The following is a 16,848-nucleotide window of genomic DNA, read 5'->3' as shown; positions in this document are numbered from 1 at the left end:
TGCAACAGGGATCTCTGATCTGGGGAGCAGTGCTGGCACCTGAGACACCCAGGGGTGCCCTGTCTAGAGACCCCTCCAGAGGAGGGGCTGGCAGTGCCAGGGGAAGGGAATCACCCAGGGGGGCAGAGGACCCTGTGGGGAGAGAGCAAATATTGGAAGGAATTGCTGGATGGGGGGAAACTGGCAGGTCCAGGGGGTCCAGAGGGATGGGCAGAGACTGGGGGGAATTGCTGGGTACTGGAGAAACGGGAGGCCAAGAAATGGGTACTGGAAGACACGGCCATACACTGGGGGTGGCTGTTCTGGCTCTGGAGGTGCAGCTGCAGGCACAGCGGGTACTGGGAGTACTGGCTAGTACTGGAGGTGATGCGGGGGGCACCGCCGGGTGGCAGGGGGCGAATGGTTGAATAGCGGGGGGCGCATCTCGGTAGCGGAGCAGCAATTACCGGGCACCGGAGGGAAGCCGCCCGGTACCGGGGCGGGAGGCCGGGCCGGGGGCTGCCGCCCGGGGCGAGGGGCGGTCCGGAGGCGGGCACGGAGGCGGCCCCGCCCGGGAGGCCGTGCGGCGGAGGGGGAGCCAGCACCGGGCCCCCCCTGTACCGCTACGGCTCCCGCCTCCCTTCCGGCGGCGGCTCCTTCTCTGCGCCGGGGGCGGACGGGGCGCACCGGAGCCGCGCCGAGCCGGGCAGGTGGGTGCGGGACCGGGCCGGGCCGGGCCGGACCCGCCGTGCCGCAGAGCCCGGGGGGGCCGGGCACGGGCACGGGCGCGGGGATCGGCCCGCCGAGCCTCCCGGGGCCGCCGGCTTATATAACGGGGCGGCGGCCGCGGAGCGGAGGGATGCGGCACGCGGGGCGGGATGCGGGGAAGGATGCGGGGAAGGATGCGGGTGATGCGGGGTGCGGGTGCAAGATGCAGAGCCGAGCGGCGCGCCCCCGGGCTGCCCACCGGGCTGGTCTGGGGAGGGGGGACACGCCGATGTGCAGGGGATGGCAGGAGAAGGGCTGTCACCCCCGGACCGGGCTTTGGATACCCCCTGCAGCCCCTCCGTGCCTGGCCATCCCCTGCGGGGGTGCTCCGCAGAGCAGGGAGGGATGCGACCTGATCCCGCCATCACCCCCTGCCCGCAGCCGGGAGGCTCCGTGCACCTTTCTGCTGTGGGGACCTGCCGGGCTCTTCCCGTGCCTCCCCATCAGCGGCTCCCTTCTCCTCCACCCTCCTCTCCACGGCTAAGTCCAACCACTCGTGGAGCATCCCAGCTCCACCGTCCCCAGTCCCGTGAGATTCGACCCCTCTCCCCTCCGCACTGTCCCCACAAGGCGCCTCCCGAGCCCCCCGCTCCAGCCCCTCTCCCCGCCGTGCCCCCAGCGCACGGGCAGGTGGCTGCTGTCCCCCAGGCCTTGGCAGCGTGCGGCGGCAGTGCCACCCGCATGGCACGAGCGTGACCGGGCAGCCGCTGCCCGGGGCTGGCAGTGCGGTGAGTCAGAGCAGAGGAGCGGGGCTGGCACCGCCGCTCACAACGGGGCTCGGGGCTTCTCCCTGCAACCAGCCGGGCTGGTGAAGGAACACGAGTGATTCCAGTCGAGCTGAGCCGCTGGGTTTGGCAAATAGAGGATGAGGAAGGATGGGCCGGGCTCGGGGCGCGGAGAAGTGTCCTCCCTGCCAAACCTGCCCTGGTGCCTCTGAGGCTGCAGGACCCCAGGGGTTGCCAGGACAGGCTCCAGTATGGAGACAAAGGAGCTCGGTCCCCATCCAGCAGCGCTGCTTACAGTGTCTGACCCTCGCCCTCCTGGGGGAACTGGAGACAGCTCAGCTGAGACAAACTGGCACAGAAAAATGTCTCAAAGTCTCGCTTGGCTGTGGGCCGAGTGTTTGTTTCTTCGATTGCCTTGTGTGATGACATTAGTATTGAAGTGACCCCGAGAAGACAGAGCTCGGAACACCTCACAGTGCTGGAGGATGATTGTGCTTCACACCTTGGCTGGGTTTCTGCAGAGGCTGCTGCCAGGCACGGCCCACCAGACCCATATCAGGAGCCAAGGGGAGCTGTTTGAGTTGCCCAGCCTGGTTTATGCTCTGGAGATGAGAAGTCTCAGCAGAGGTCCAGTCCTGTGGAAAAACCCTCCGGGGAAGAAGCGGTGATCACTGGCAGTGTGGCTCATCTCCATTCCTACCCCTGAGCACCATTGTGCCCCCGTGTCCTGGAGCTCGGGGGGTCTGGTATGGCAGGAGAGCACGGTCACTGCAGCCCAGGCTGCCGCTGGCACCGAGCCCAAGCCCCTGGGCATCGCACACTTCCCCAACAGCCAGGGCTGGACCCAGAGGAGCTTCCCCGTGGCCAGAGGATCTCTGCTCTCGCCCACAGCCTCTGTGTGTTCCTGGCCAGGCCTTCCCATTTGTTCTTATGCCAGCATCATCCTCGAGTTTAAATGATCCTTCTCCCTCCCCGGTGTTTATTCGCCGGGTGTATTTATAGAGAGCAATCAGGCCTGCTCAGCCAGGGTAAACAAGCTGTGCTCCTGCGGGCTGCTCTCGCGTGAGCGCTCTCTGCTCCTTCGTCCCAGGAGCTTTCCCCTCTGCCTCTCCTGGTCCCACGGAGCCTTCCCGGCTGCAGAGACCCAGACCATCTGCCTTGGGCTCTCCAGGCTGTGCCTCCAGGTAACCCAGTGCCTTGCTAGGAGCCGCTGTCACCTTTGCCGTGTCGTTCTGCGCCACAGCTCCCTGCTCCTCCTGCACAGAGCCAGGGTCCATCCCTCCCTAACTGCTGTCACCAGCCCCTGCTGTGACACTCACCAGAGGCTCAGAGATATTTATCTCAGACAAATCACAGAGCCCCACAGTGGTGTGACCCAGACCTGCCCCAGTCTGAGGTGAGAGGAATTGTGTAAGAGGAATTGAGACGTTTGAGGCTGAGGATCTGCTTTTTGCAGGCAAGGCATGTCGGCTCAGGGACAGACCTCACGGGGGCTGCCTGGTGTGGTGCGGCACCCTGAGCCCTCTGCATCCCTGCGTGAGAACCAGCACAGCCAGCACAGCCTTTCCCCAAACATCGTGACTCTGAGCCTTCCTTCTCACCTGCTGCCCAGGCAGGAAACTGGTGCCAGACCCAAGGCAGGTCCCAGGAGCATCTCCCTTAGGCAGGGGAAGTGCTTTGACATGTGCCCTGAGTCTCTCACTGCTCACCCTCTTCCTTCCCCAGCCCCTCCTCTCAGTCACTTGGACAAGCTCAGCTATTCAGGCAGGGTGCTGAGAGCTGGATGTGCCAAAGCAGAAGAGCTGTGGACTCACTAATGTCTCATCTGGAGCATTAAATTTTCCCTGGATACTGTGTCTTGTGCTCAGGCTGGATCAAAACATCCCTGCCAGCATCTGAGGGCACTGCTGTCTCTGGAGCCGGGGGTGTTCTGGCACCATCACCCTGCTCTGCTGCTCCCTGTCCTCTGCTTTGGCTGTGGTTGGTGTCTGGTTGCCTGGACGGACAGACAGACTGAGCTAGCGCAGCTGTCCAGCCGAGGTGCATCTTCATGGTACTGGCAGGTTCTGACTATTGCAAAGGAGATAAAAAACCCTCTTTGGTCTGGCTGAAATAAAAAATACCCTGCAGGGGTTGGAGCAAGCAGTACCCCTCAGGACTCCCTGCATTCTCTCAGGTACCTGGGCAGGGTGTTCCTGCTCTTCCCACCCTCTGAGGTTTCAGCAGATAAATATCTGCTGATCTGCACCCCAGGCCATGGCCAGCAGAGCCGAACTGATTGTGTCCCAGCCCAGCTGTGCCAATTGTGTCCCAGCCCAGCTGTGCCCTTGGCACGGCGCTGTCTGGAAAGCAGACGCCCCCAGGAGCACATCCCTGCAGCTCTCTGCAGCCCATCTCACCCTGCTCCACAGCCTTCCCACATCCTAAAGGAGGCAGTGGTTGTCCCCAGCAAAGGTCACCTTCACGCTGCTGCTGAGCCCTTTGCAGGCTGAGCTCTTAGCTCTGTATTTCCCAAACCCCATCACCATTCTGGGGTCTCCTCAGAGGCCCCACTGGGGACCCTTTGCTTCTTTCCAACCCCTCCAAACCCTGTTCTGAGGGGCTGTCGGTTGTCTCCTGCTCCCAGGGTTGGAATGAGGCATCCATGCTCTGCGAAGCTTTTAAAAATGCAGGCTCCATCCATGCCAGCCCCTGCTCCTCCAAAGCGTCAGTGTTTGCCTGTGTTTCCCCTGGCTCCCCTGGGTCATATATTTATTTCCAATTTGCCAAAGCCTCCCTGCTTCCCCAGGGTGGAGGAAAAGTGTTTGCTTGAAGTCAGGATGAATTTGTAACTTCCCCGGGAACCTGCTCATGCAGTTGCAGAGGAGAAATCACGCTCATGACACAGTCACAGTGACATGAGCCACACCACAGGGACAGCCCACCCCAGAAACTGTCAGCATGGCTCCCAGAACCCTGGTACCCCGGTTCCTGCACAGCCCCTGCCCAGGCCAGCATCCCCCTGCATCTCCCCAAGCATCACAGGGGGATTTCAGGGATGTTTGAGGAAGGGATGAGATCCCCAGACAGAAGTTTCCTGAGGTCCAGCAAGAGGGGGGAGCCCAAAGTGGCATCAGGCTTCCTCCAGTTGCTGAGTCTGAGCAAGGATTTTGTTGGGTGGCTTGTTTTAACTTGCCATTATGTTCTCCAAAGAAATTCATCATGTGCAAGCTGAGGAAGGCAGAGTTAATGTGAAATTTTAAAACCCTTCAAGAGTTGAGAGCCCTCTAAATTTTTAATGAAGGCATCCAAACTGCCAGGGACCTGCAGAGACAGCCAGGAGCCCTCTGCCAGCAGCAGAGCGGGTGCCCCAGACCCAGGACAGGACCAAAGACTGATGAGCTGCTACCTCCTGCAGCCTGTGACCCTCTGCACGCCCTGCTGGGCTCCCACCTGCAGGGAGATGGTGGCTCTTGGCAGCAGGTTGCTCCCATCCTCGGAGATGGGGATGTGGGGACATCACGGACGCACCCAGGTGGAGGAGAGGGCAGCAGCGGCGGTGAGATGCGCTCTGTCCGTCACCCATCAAGTGCCCGTGCTCTGTCTATGCCACCTGGCCCTGTGGCCCCTCCGAGGCACTCACGCTCTCGCTGCCGGTGTCTCTCCAGGCCCTGCTCTCCCTGCGATGCCCAGCCACCCCCACGAGGTCCTGTTTCCCCTGCGTTAGGTGCTGAAGCGGCAGGCTCCTGGTGCTGCACACACCAAGGTAGGCAGCACTGTGGCTCTGGGGGGGCTGGGGGGCCATTTCACTCCCCGTGGGGTGGGGGGCACAGCACGGCCATGGGATGGGTGGGGAGGCTCAGAGGTGCCAGATGGGGCTGCCTCAGTGGAGCCCCAAGAGTGGTCACTCAGGATGGGGGGTGGGTCTCATTTTGGTGACACTTTGATGAAGCAGCAGAGGCCACAGGAGTGAGGACTGGCTCAGGCTCTTGGCAGATGCTGGGCGCGGTCCCACCTGGAGCCCATGGCCGGTGATGGTGACTGTGGAGGTGGCACAGGGCCAAGGTTTTTTTCTTTCTCCTGCCTTTTTTTTTTTTTTTTTTTTTTTTTTCCATTTGAAAGCCCCCAGATGGGAAAGGTACGAGCCAAACCCCACTGAAAGCCGCCAAGAATGAATTTTCTGGCCCAAGCCCCAGCAGCTCTTAGAGCAGCACGGTGCCTGTCCGGCGTCACGCCACAGCAGAAACCCCGAGCACAGGCAGGCTGGGGGAAGCCCCAGCTGGGGTGGGCAGCAAGCCCCACACCCATCCCAGCTACTCCTTGGTGGTCCCCTCCTCACCTCCCCAGCCAGGGCAGCTCAGGCTCATCCTGTTCCCACCGAGCTGCAGCTTGGCCAGAGCCCAGGCACCCAGATGTCTCCCCCCATGCTGCCGTGGAGCCCCCCACCGTGCAGCCATCTGCTGCCATCAAGGACAGGGTGTCCCTGGTGTCACCCCCCTGGTGTCCCCGCTGCTGCCCAGGCCGTGGGGTATCTGGGCTCCCAAATTCCCCTCTCAGGGATACAACGAGCCCTTCTCCCACAGAGGGCAGGTGCTCTCCCAGAGCCAGGCTGGCAGCTTGGGTCAAGCATCCCTGCTCCTCACTTCCTCAGCACTGGTGGTACAGGGAGGGGTGAAAGCACCCCAGTCTCTGTCCTCGACTCAGAGCTTACAGGATCTTTGCACAAACAATGCTCTATCAGCGTGGGGCTGAACCTCAGGGGAGCAGTGCCAAGGGTCTCGTCTTTTCGGGTGTTTTGGCTGGTGGGCTGTTTCGGGTGTTTTGGTGGGGGCTGCCATTGCTCTGCTGTGACCTGGATGTCCATCCTCGAGCCAGTCGTGCCCTTGTCCTTCATGTCCTTTTTCTGTCAGTGAAATGAGGGCAGGTATAACCACTTTGAGGCTTTCCTGGGGAGTGGGTGCCCAAATCCCATCCCGACACAGAGCCAGGAGATGATCCTTGTGCATCCACTCCCCACGCAGTCCTGTCCACCTCAGTCAGCGGTGCCCACACAGGGCCTGTCGGTGTGGCAGGGATGAGGATCAGTGTGTGCACAGGGTGGGGCGATGGGGAGGCGGCACAGGGCCTCGGGGGGCTTTTGTCTGCTTCCCAAGCAGTGTCTGGCGTGCTGCGCCCAGCTCGGCTCCGCACCGGCCCCTGCAGAGCTGCGCGGGTGTGCGTGCCTGCCATAAATATTGATGGGGTGGACTCGGCACAAGTGTGCCCTTGGAGAGGAGATGGGGATGCAAAGGCTGCACCTGCCGTGTGGGCAGGGCAGCGCAGCCCAGGTGAGAGCACCAAGGCTGGACGCAGTGTTCTGTTCCACAGGGAGGTGGGATCCATCTTATCCGGGATGGGGGGTGGCGAGCGGCCATGTGAGTAAGCCCAGGGGTCATAAACCTGTCTGGGGAACTGGCCAGACCTGCAGTGAGCCTAAATCTTGCGGCTGAGTCTGCAGCGAGGCACCGCGGCTCCCGTCCCCGCACAGGCACACCAGGATAAACAGCGAGGGGCTGCAGTGCCTCTGTTTAATAATGCATGGCACAGAGGCACCGGACACACGCTGGGAGTCGGGAGCTGCGGGGATGAGGAGTCACCACCGCAGCACGCGAGTGGCAGGGTCCATCCCAGCAGGGTCCATCCCGGCAGGGTCCCCCTGGCACTCACAGGTCCATCCCGGCGCGACCCGGCGCTCATGGGATGTGAGCTCCTTGGGGTTCTGGGTGGCTCTGAGACCGGGGCTGGGTGAGCAGAGCTCCACATCACGGGGCACAGAGCAGTGGTGGCAAAGCCAAGGTGCTCGGTCACGCCATGGCTGACATCCCAGCCACTCTGGAGCCGAGTCCCTGTGCCCTTGGGAGGTCTCGCTGGAAGATTCATCCCATGCATCGCTCTGTGGCACAGATGTAGGTGTAGATGATCATTTCGGGGAGCTCTAGAGGGCTGAGCAGCGCTGGGAGCACCCCTTTCTCTCCCTGGTTTCCTCCTGGGACACTGCCCTGCTGGGAGCAGCTGGAAACCACGGGCTCAGTCTTCTCCTCTCCCATCCCTCAGCCGCAGCCTCCCCGGCTCACACGCTGCTGCCTCGCCTGGGTTGAGAGCAGGTGTGTGACGGGGCCCCGCAGGCGCCAGCTCACAGCCGGCTCCCGTGAACGGCCCCCCCCCCGGGACAGCCCTCCCTGCGTGCAGTTCCGTGATCCGGCCCCACCGACCATCTGCTCCCTGCCACCCGCTCGCTCCCCAGCCCACGCTGCGCCCCTCGGCACGGAGCGGGGCAGGGATGAGCCGGGGGTGCCCGATGCACCCCTTGTGCAGCGAGGAGAGGGCAGACGGGTCAGCCGGAGTGGCGGTGACGGGGCTGTGGTAGCAATGCAGATGGGTATTCATGCAGATGGACCCGTGCAGCGATGCAGGAGAGCAGCAACAGCCGCAGTGTCGGCCCGGAGCCCCTCCGGCTGCAGGGGTGCACGGGGTGGGCAGCAGGATCCCCTCCCCAAGCCAGCCAGCAAAGCCCAGAGCCAGGGAGACCCTCAGGGCTTGGGGCTAGCAGAAGTTACCCCAGAAGGGTGGTTTTTGCCCATTTGCTCTGTCGCTCTCTGGTGAGCTCAGGGGGCCTTGCCACGGTGCCGCTCCCACAGCTGGGAGCATCCTGGTGGGGCTGGGGTCAAGCTACGGCATGAGCCCACCTCCCTCCCCACCAGCCCCAAGGCTCCTGGTGAGTGCCGGGCAGTGAGGCCACATTCACACCCCGTGTCTGACGTGGGTGTGATCACGGGTGGGTGGGCGCTGGGCTCTCCCTCACGTGTGCTGGGGGCTCTGTGACTCGCTGCAGGAGCAGAGTGGCGGCCACGGCATCCCCAGGGACTGGACGTGGGTGGTTCTGAGCACCACAGACTCGCCTGGCCCTGAGCACAGCATCAGGGAGTGACCCCGGCTCGCCCCTGTCCCTGAGCAGTCTGTGCTCAGCCGCTGAGCTGCAGGGGCTGTCTCCAGACTGATTCCCCAGCCCGGCTGGTGCCTGTCCCTGTCCCTGCCCCCGCCGGGTGCCAGCCCCAAGGGACCAGAGCTGCTCTTCAGAGGCTGCAGCTGCTGCATGTTTCGTGCTGCCTCTTCCTCTTCTCCCCGCTGCTGTTTTTGTTTTGTTTAAGAGGCTGGGTTACGAATTTTAAACAGGCTCCTGAAAAACCCAATTACCTCCAGAAGACAACCTGATAAAAGCTGCCTAAGTGGCACTGTGGAAATCGCCTTGTGCAGCAGCTGAGGGAAAACCAACATAACAAAGCCTTTGGAAATGGAGTTAACCACTTTTAATCCCTCGGTGCAATGAGAAGGACCAATAATTATTTTCTGCAAAGATGTTGGGGGCCGGATAAGTTAAATAACTGCCCTGTGCTAATGGGTGACAGCAGGCTGGGCTGGCAGTGCCGCAGGGATGGGTGCAGGTATTCCCTCTGCCTGGGAGCTTCGCAAGGGCCCGCAGAGGCTGTGACCTTGCAGGGTCCCCGTCTGGCTGTCAGGGACAATGGGGACGATGCCAGCAGGCAGGTGCCACTCAGGCATTGCTGACAGAGGATGCTGTGGCCGATGTGGTGGCACCAGCCAGCCCCATTCCCTCCCTGGGCGCCAACGTGGAGCGGAGCACGGGGCCCTGGCACCTGTGCTAACTCCATGGAGGCGACTTGCGGGGCTTGGCGGTGCTGAGCGCTTCCTCCTCCATTTGGCTGCGGTGCTGCTTCCCCAGTCCCTCACACCTCTCGGCATCCCTTCCCTTCCCGCCTCCCCCAGCAGCTCCAGGCAGCCACCCAGCAGGTGACACTGCCCAGGATGATGCCAAGGAACAGCTGGGCCACACTGGGCACCAGGAGCATCCCCCAAACACCAGCCAGAGCTCGCTCAGCTCTGGGACTGTGGGGGTTCCCTGGATCCTCTGTCCCAGGGCTGTGTGCAGGGCGGGAGGCAGTGCCCGGGGGCTGGTGGCAAGCCCTTGGCTGCTCTTCCCGTGGGAGCCCGGTCAGCAGGGCAGAGTTGGGCACCCGCCAGCCCGGCAGCTGCGGTTGCGCTGCCGGCACCGGCAGCTGGAGTGCTGGGGCGGCTGGCCTCAGCTCACACGAGCCTCGTGCTTCCCGCAGCAGCAGGGACGGGGGCTGCCTCGCCCACCTCCCCCTGGCCGCCCCACGTGGGGACAGTGCGTGGGGACAGTGCTCCGGGCCACTGACTCCCGAGAAAGGCAAGCCCGACTTAGCACTGGGCGCTGGCACAAGGGATGTCCCTGCCAGTTTGGCCTCAGCTCGTACTGGGAGCAGTCCTCTGGCACACTGGGATCGACTGGGGGAGGATGTGCTTAATGAGCCGAGGCGTCTCCAAAGATTGAAAGACTCAAGGACCCATCCCAGGAACAAAAGGAGGCGTTTGTCAGGCGCTGAGAGACGGGCTCGTTAATTCCTCCTGGCTGTCACACTTATCTGTAATGAATTTGTGCTCCGCTGTATTATTTTTAATACAATAGGAGCGGTGCCGCCCGCCCACCGCCCGGCTGCCGGGAGCGCTGACGTCAACGCCCGGAGCAGGGCTGCCGCAGGACGGACGGACGGACGGACAGACGGACGGGCCGAGCACAGGCCTGTCTTGCCGCCCACATGCCCGTCCCACCAGCTTGCCAGCAGGCAGAGCGGGGCTGGGCACGAGGGGCAGGAGACTTTTTTACCTTCGGAGGTGGAAAAAGGAGTTGTTGGTCAATGCCAGGCTGAGGGCTCGGGGCTGGAGGAGATGCGTTGTGCCAGGGGGTGTTTTTGGGAGCAGTTGAGAGCGGGTGGACAAGAGGGACGAGTCCCTGATGTGCTGTCCCTGTGCTGAGAGATGTTGGTGGCAGCGGCCGTGCGTTGAGGCGGGAGCTGGCAGAGGGTGCACGCACACAGATCTGCCGGTGCTGCATCTCTGTGGAGGTGGCACTCGCAGGCCAGTTTTGGTCCCCCTGGCTGCGAGATGTCCCCCCACTCCTGCCCCACATCCTGCATCACCCCCAGCCTTCCCCACAGCAGCCCCAGCAGCACAGGCAGCATCCCTGCAGCCCACCCCAAGGGGCTTGTGGGGGCAACTGCAGCCTGTCCCGGCTCCCTGCAGCCTCCCACGTTTAGGGGGGGACATCCCTGAAAGGACCCCTCACCCAGACCCTCTCCAGCACCCTTCTGGGCCCCCGCAGGCTGCTGCTCCAGAGCCTCACTATTAAACACCAGCTATCCCAAAGCCCGACTCCAAGCACCACTAATGTGATTGGCACAGAGCTCCTCTTGTCTCCGAGAGCCCAGGGCTGGATTAATTAGGAGGCACCGGCTGCCACTCTGAGGAGCACAGACCGTCCCCGTGCATCGGGACAAGGGTGGGGGACCCGGGGAGCCCTGTCCCGCACTGCAGAGGAGGAGCACAGGAGGGGCTGCAGGAGCCCATCTCCCTTCGGGCAGCTGCAGGGGAGCCAGGCAGGGCGGTGCACACCATTTCCTGCCTAAAACCCTTCGTTGAATGGAGTTCTGAGCTCCGAGGGCATCATATCCTCGATGCCACCACAGATCCCCTCTGGCATCCCCTCCCCGGAGACCCCCGCGGGGGGAACAGCACCAAAAATCCAAAGCCGGGGCTCCCAGCGGCAGCTTTTGGTGGAAAGGGGAAGGGAGGGCGACATGATTTATCAGGGACTTTAATTAAACTCCCGCAGCCGCTCCGCATCGCTGCAGAAGAGGCCGGGGTGCTGCGGGTCGAGAGGTCGAGTGAGGGAGCCGCGGGGCGCGGGACTGGAGGCACCTCCGGCTGATTAATGCCTCGTTTCGCCCCTTAATTGCCGCGGCGGTGAATCATTAACCCCGCTCAGGAGGCGCTTGCCCCGATCCCTTCCCTGCGCTGCGGGAGCGCGGGGCGGTGTCCGAAGGGGCCCCGTCCGCCACCCGGGGAGCGCTGCGGGGCTCCCCGGGACGTTTCCCCGGGGGTCGCTCGGCGTTTCCCGGGAGGGGTCCCGCATGCCGCCGCCCGCGGTGGGCGCGGTGGCGGGGGGGGTGTCGCTCCGGGCGGGCCCACGCGTGTCGCCGGGGGCGGGAGGGGGCCGGGCCGCGGCGGGGCGGGGCGGGGCGGAGCGGCGGCAGCGGCGAGCGGCGGCGGAGCCGGTGAGTGCCGGTGCTGAAGGGACAGCGCCGCCGCTGCGGCACCGGGCGGCCCCGGGCGGCGGGCGGGGCCCCGCGCCGCAGACGCGCCGGGATGGGATGGGATGGGGTAGGGGGGGAGATGAGGGGTCCCCGCGGCACCGTGTCCCCTGCGCGACCCTCGCCCCCCCCGCGCGGTTCCCGCCTTCCCCGTGTCCCCGCGTTCCCCCCTCGTCCTCGGTGTCCCCTGCGTCCCCCCCGACCCGGGTTCCCTACTCGTCCTCCTTGTGCCTGCGCTCCACCCGACCCCCCCACCCCACGGCGGCGCGCCCCCCCGGGTCCCGCACCCCGCTGCGGTCCCGGTGTTCCCTGCATGCCGGCTGTCCGCTGCGTCCCGTGTCCCCGCCGTCCCCCGCTTTCCCGGAGCCACCCCGTGTCTCCTGAGTCTCTGCAGCCCCTGTAGCCCCGGTATCCCGGTGCGTGCCGGTGTTCCCCCCGTTTGCTGTGTTCCCCCTGCTTCGCCCGTGCGCCTCCCGATGTCCCCCACGCACCCCGCTATCGCTACGACCCCCCTCCCCCGCCAGGCGACCCCAGTGTTCCAGTGCTCCCTGTGTTCCTTGCACCTTGCCTACGGCCCCGGTGTCCCTGTGCTCTCCGGTGTTCCCCCGTCCCCGGTGCCCCCCAAGCCCCGGCTGCGGTGCCAGGGCTCAGCGCTCTACTGCCCGGAGGAGCCCCCCCAAGGTTGTCGCGGGGTGCCCCGGGGCTGGAAGCAGCAAACTTCCCGGGGGTCACAGCTCGTGCAGCCCCCTCGGCCCCCACGGGGTTCCGGGGAGCCGGGGTGGGGGTACCCGCGGGGCTGCAGCACCCAGCGGGCACGTACACACACACACACACACGCTGCAAACTGCACCCCCAGGCTCCCAGCACAGCCTGCAGCACCCCACTCACACGGGGCATGTGGGGGGCACGGGAACCCCCCCACACACACACCCGCTCCGCCTGTAATCCCCCGCACGCACACGCACACGGAGCACACGAGCAGCCCGCAACACCCCCACACGTACACACACGCGACACAGTCTGCAAATCCGTGCGCGCAGCCCCCCGCGCAGCCTGCAAACCCACGGACCCGCACGCACAACCCCCCACACTCACACTAACGCAGCCCGCAGCACCCCCCCGGTGTGCAAACACGCACACGCCCGCAGCACAAACACCCGGCGCACAGACACAGCCCGCAAACCTGCGTGCACACGCATCCGCAGAGCCCGCAGACCCCAGAACTCGCACACGCACCCGCTCAGAGCCTGCAAGCAGGCTGCAAACCCGCACATCACGGGGGCAGCGCGCAGCCCCGCAAACTGATCCGCACGCGTGTGTGCGCGCACCCCCCCGCGCAAACACAGCCCGCAGCCACCCGCAAACACACCTCTTGAGCAAACACAGCCTGCACGCAGAGCTCACAGGCGGCGCGCACAGACGCGGAGCACACCCGCTCCGTCCTGCACAGGCAGTGCCCCTGCACGGTGTCACCCGCCCGCAGCACCCGCAGGGATCACACACGCAGTCACAGGCTGCTGCCTGCAACCCCTGCAGCCCCCAAGCACTGCCGCAACCTGCCAGCAGCCTCTTCCCCATCCCTCTGCAGAGCACTCGCACTGCCGTAGACACACGAGCGCACGCACGGCGCCCCGGGTCCGGCTGCGCCACGCTGGCACCCCCAGATAAGATCTGTCATCCCCTCCCACAAAGCTGGGGCACAGGGTGCACGGGTGTCGTGGTGGGTGCCATCCCACCAGTCCCCAGGCAGCGCACCAGGGCTCCGGGTGCCGCACCAAGGGCGGTGCCGAGGTGGAACGTCCCTCTGGAGTCCCTGCCTTGGTGCCTCCACAGGTCCTCAAGGCCAGAAGGGATGTAGGGAGGGGGCTGAGAGGAGCAGGCACAGTCACTCTCTTCCTGCAGAGCCCAGAACCTCTCTCTGCCCATCCTGAGGGGCATTTGGGCTGAGGATGCAGAGGGTGCAAAGTGCAGCCCCAGAGACCAATCCATCCCTCAGCCTGGGCAGTAGGGAACCGTGGCAGGGTATCCCCAACTCTGTCCTTCTCTGCCTGCACAGGTGGCCCAGGTCAGCGAGCCCGGACAGCGGTGGATGAGCGCTGGGCACTGGCCTAGCCACACACACACACTGGCACCATGGACTTCGTCATGAAGCAAGCGCTGGGAGGTGAGTGGGAGCTGTTCCCCCCTCAGGGTCCCCCCGCCGGGAGCAATGCTGGCCCAGCAGCGCAGTGGGAGGGATGTGGCAAGGGGATAGAGTCAAACAGAGAGCCACCGCCAGTGGGGAGCTGCTGCTGGAGCCCTCCAGGTTTCCCATTTCCAGTGCCGTCAGCAGCTGGCTGGGGAATCCTGGCTCTCCTGCCACTAAGTGGGATTCCCCAGCGGGTCCCCTGGGTGCTGAAGAAGGAGCTGCTGGCATCTCCCCCAGCTGACGCCGAGCTAGAGCAGAACAGCCAGGCTGTGGCACTCCCCATCCCCACAGCCTCTTGAGCCCGTCTGCAGCCCTGGGGATGTCCCAAATCCTCCTTGCCCTCCCTGCCGCTGCAGGGGCTTCGGCAGCAGCACCAGGCTGCAGCACCCTTGGGGACCAACCAAGGGTCTTGTTATGCGCAGGGGCCACCAAGGACATGGGGAAGATGCTGGGGGGCGAGGAGGAGAAGGACCCCGACGCGCAGAAGAAGGAGGAGGAGAGGCAGGAGGCCCTGCGCCAGCAGGAGGAGGAGCGGAAAGCCAAGCACGCCCGCATGGAAGCGGAGCGGGAGAAAGTCCGGCAGCAGATCCGCGACAAGGTGGGCACACACCTCCCCTGCGCCCGCCCCTGCCCGTGGCAGCCGGGGTGGGGCTGGGACAGGGAGCCGGCACGGCCGGGAGGAGGGTGGCCCAAGTCGGTGGCGATGGGCACGGGGCACAGCGCAGGCAGTGCCCGCTGCCTGCCCTGCTGAGAGCCTGTGTCCTCTCAGTACGGGCTGAAGAAGAAGGAGGAGAAGGAAGCAGAGGAGAAAGCTGCTCTGGAGCAGCCGTGTGAGGGCAGCCTGACACGCCCCAAGAAGGCGATCCCGGCAGGCTGTGGGGACGAGGAAGAGGAGGAAGAGGAGAGCATCCTAGATACCGTCCTCAAGTACCTGCCCGGCCCGCTGCAGGATATGTTCAAGAAGTAACAGCACCGTCAACCCTGCCATAGGGTGCTGGGGCACGGGCGCCCTCTCTCCTACAACTCCTCCATCAGTTCCCTTGGCCCCGGAGAGGGGGTCCCCACACCCCCTCCCGTCCCCTCCTGCCCTGACCCCCAACCAGACCAAAAGCCCGCCCCGTCCCGTCCAGGCAGGGCCCCCCCCCACCACGCCAAAGGGGAGCAGCCCTGGCCGGACAAGGGCGAACCGGGACCAAATGCACTGATGTAACCTCGCGGCAGGCTAGGGGCACCCAGGCCCTACCGGCCCCCCCCGGGGTGGCTCCTCGTGCCCCCTGCCCTGCCCCTTCCGTTCTCCCAGGGGACCCCAGTAGGCCTCTGCTCGCCTGCCCTCGTCCCCAACACTGCCATCCCCCTGCCCCCTCCCGCCCTGGGCCAAGCCCAAAGCACAAAGCCAGGCGCCCTGCCCGCAGCTCCCCCATCCCCGGTCGTCGGGCACGGGGGTCCCCCGGGGCTGCCCGGTGTGCCCCTGCATCGGGGGGTTGGAGGGGACCCCCCCCCTCCCCGCATCTCTGGCCCCATAGTTAAAGCCATATCAGTTAGACTGCAATACTTCAGCACCGGGAGGAGCGGGCGCCGCGCTCCGCCGACCGTGTACAAAGGCACGCGTGGGGCAGGGACCCCCCTGCCTCGTCCCCCCGCCCCCGTCCCCGCCGCTCGCTCGTCCGTGTCTTGGCCCCGCTGCCCCCCCCGTTCTCGCATTAGTGTCTCTGTGCCAGGGTGCGCCCCGTCGCTCCACGCGTCCTCGTGTCCGCTGCTCAGACTCCCACCCCCGAGTCCCCACTGTCCCCTTGGGGGGCCACCCACGGCGCCCCTCACCGCGCTGCTGGGACCCCCGCTCTGCCCCCTGCAATAAAGCCAGCGCGGGGCTGAGGGCTGCCGGGCCAGTCCCGGGCTGGGAGCACCCGGCTGCCCTCACCTGACGCTGGACACATGGGATCCCCCGGGCCTGGGAAAGGATCCCTGGGCAAGCGCCCCGGGATGTCCCAGGAGCCGCTGCTTGCACCCCAAGGGGGGGAGGCAGGGGCACACCCTCATCCCAGCCCGTCTCTTGCCGCACCGTGCTCCCCTCTCCCTGTGCTTCCTCAGCCACGGCCCCCAGCCGCTCACCAGGGCCCTCCCGGGAGGGCCCGAGCAGCTCGGGGCCCCACAGACATGCTGTGACCATCCTGCTCGAACTAGTCTTTGACGAACTAATAAAATAAAAGGATTTGTACATTGCTCCGGCCTCTTCTCACCCCTTGCTTTCCTGGGTCCCTCACCCCGCCAACCTCAGGGCTGAAATCTGGCAGCTCATCACACATGGGCTGGCCCATGTACAGGTGCAGGAAGCAGCCACGTGTGGCTCCCAGAGTCCTGCTCATTCCTGCTGCCTTTCTACTCCACAGGAATCTGTCCTCTTTGGGGTTGGGGACAAGACAAAAGGGATGTCCCACGGACATGAGGGTTTCTCTCCCTTCCCCTTGACTCCAGAACTTCCCTCACTGAATGACTGGGATCCAAGGGCTGTTTCTGATGGGTCACAAGCTTCTGCCACTCCAAGAGAGGAGCACAAGGCCATGGGCATCAGGCATCTCCTGCCCCCACACCGAGGCAGAGGGCCCTGGCAGTGCCCAGGCTTGGCACAGTTCAGGAGGCTCCAGCCTGGTGCCTGCCTCAGCTCTGACTGATGTGCCATCATTTACCAGCAAAGAGCTCAGCTGTTACCCAGGCGGCATCAGCAGAGCAGTCACCCAGAAAAGCTTCTGTCAGGAGGAAATATGAGGGTAGAAAACAGCAGAGATCTCGGCAGGCAAGGTCTCCATGGCAGGCAGGCTGTGCCCTGGGACCCGGCAGGACAGTGCAGGTGGGGACAAATCCCCACAGCCCTCCCCGGGCAGTGGGGACAGGGCAGGGGAAGGGCTCTGCCGGGGGCTGGTGGCCGTGGCACGGAACCAGCAGCGTCCTCCCTGTCCCCACCGGAGCGGTGTCCCCGCTGTCCCCT

At 64.8% G+C, this 16,848-nt stretch overlaps 1 protein-coding gene across 2 annotated transcripts; it reads left to right on the top strand.

The window, feature by feature from the left end:
- The first annotated feature begins 581 nt into the window (after positions 1-581).
- CPLX2 (complexin 2) lies at positions 582-16,085 on the top strand. 2 transcript variants are annotated; one of them, XM_040078636.2, is made up of 5 exons: positions 582-689; positions 5,120-5,217; positions 13,734-13,841; positions 14,288-14,463; positions 14,635-16,085. In XM_040078636.2, exons 3-5 carry the CDS (start codon positions 13,811-13,813, stop codon positions 14,830-14,832), a joined length of 405 nt encoding a protein of 134 aa, XP_039934570.1. In that variant the 5' UTR covers positions 582-689; positions 5,120-5,217; positions 13,734-13,810; the 3' UTR covers positions 14,833-16,085. The 2 variants fall into 2 exon arrangements, with proteins under 2 accessions (XP_039934570.1, XP_039934571.1); XM_040078637.2 differs by lacking the exons at positions 582-689; positions 5,120-5,217 and adding an exon at positions 11,600-11,641.
- The last annotated feature ends 763 nt before the right edge of the window (positions 16,086-16,848 follow it).

Source organism: Hirundo rustica, chromosome 14 (assembly GCF_015227805.2).
Source record: "Hirundo rustica isolate bHirRus1 chromosome 14, bHirRus1.pri.v3, whole genome shotgun sequence".
Classification (NCBI taxonomy): Eukaryota; Metazoa; Chordata; class Aves; order Passeriformes; family Hirundinidae; genus Hirundo; species Hirundo rustica.
Note: the sequence above shows the minus strand (reverse complement) of the source record. Positions and strands in the feature narration are given on the sequence as shown.

Bases quoted from the DNA above. Each gene is read 5' to 3' on its own strand.
- CPLX2 (XM_040078636.2), top strand. From the start codon at position 13,811: ATGGACTTCGTCATGAAGCAAGCGCTGGGAG. The intron at 13,842-14,287 runs GTGAGTGGGAGC...TGTTATGCGCAG, and splicing joins CATGAAGCAAGCGCTGGGAG to GGGCCACCAAGGACATGGGG. The intron at 14,464-14,634 runs GTGGGCACACAC...GTGTCCTCTCAG, and splicing joins GGCAGCAGATCCGCGACAAG to TACGGGCTGAAGAAGAAGGA.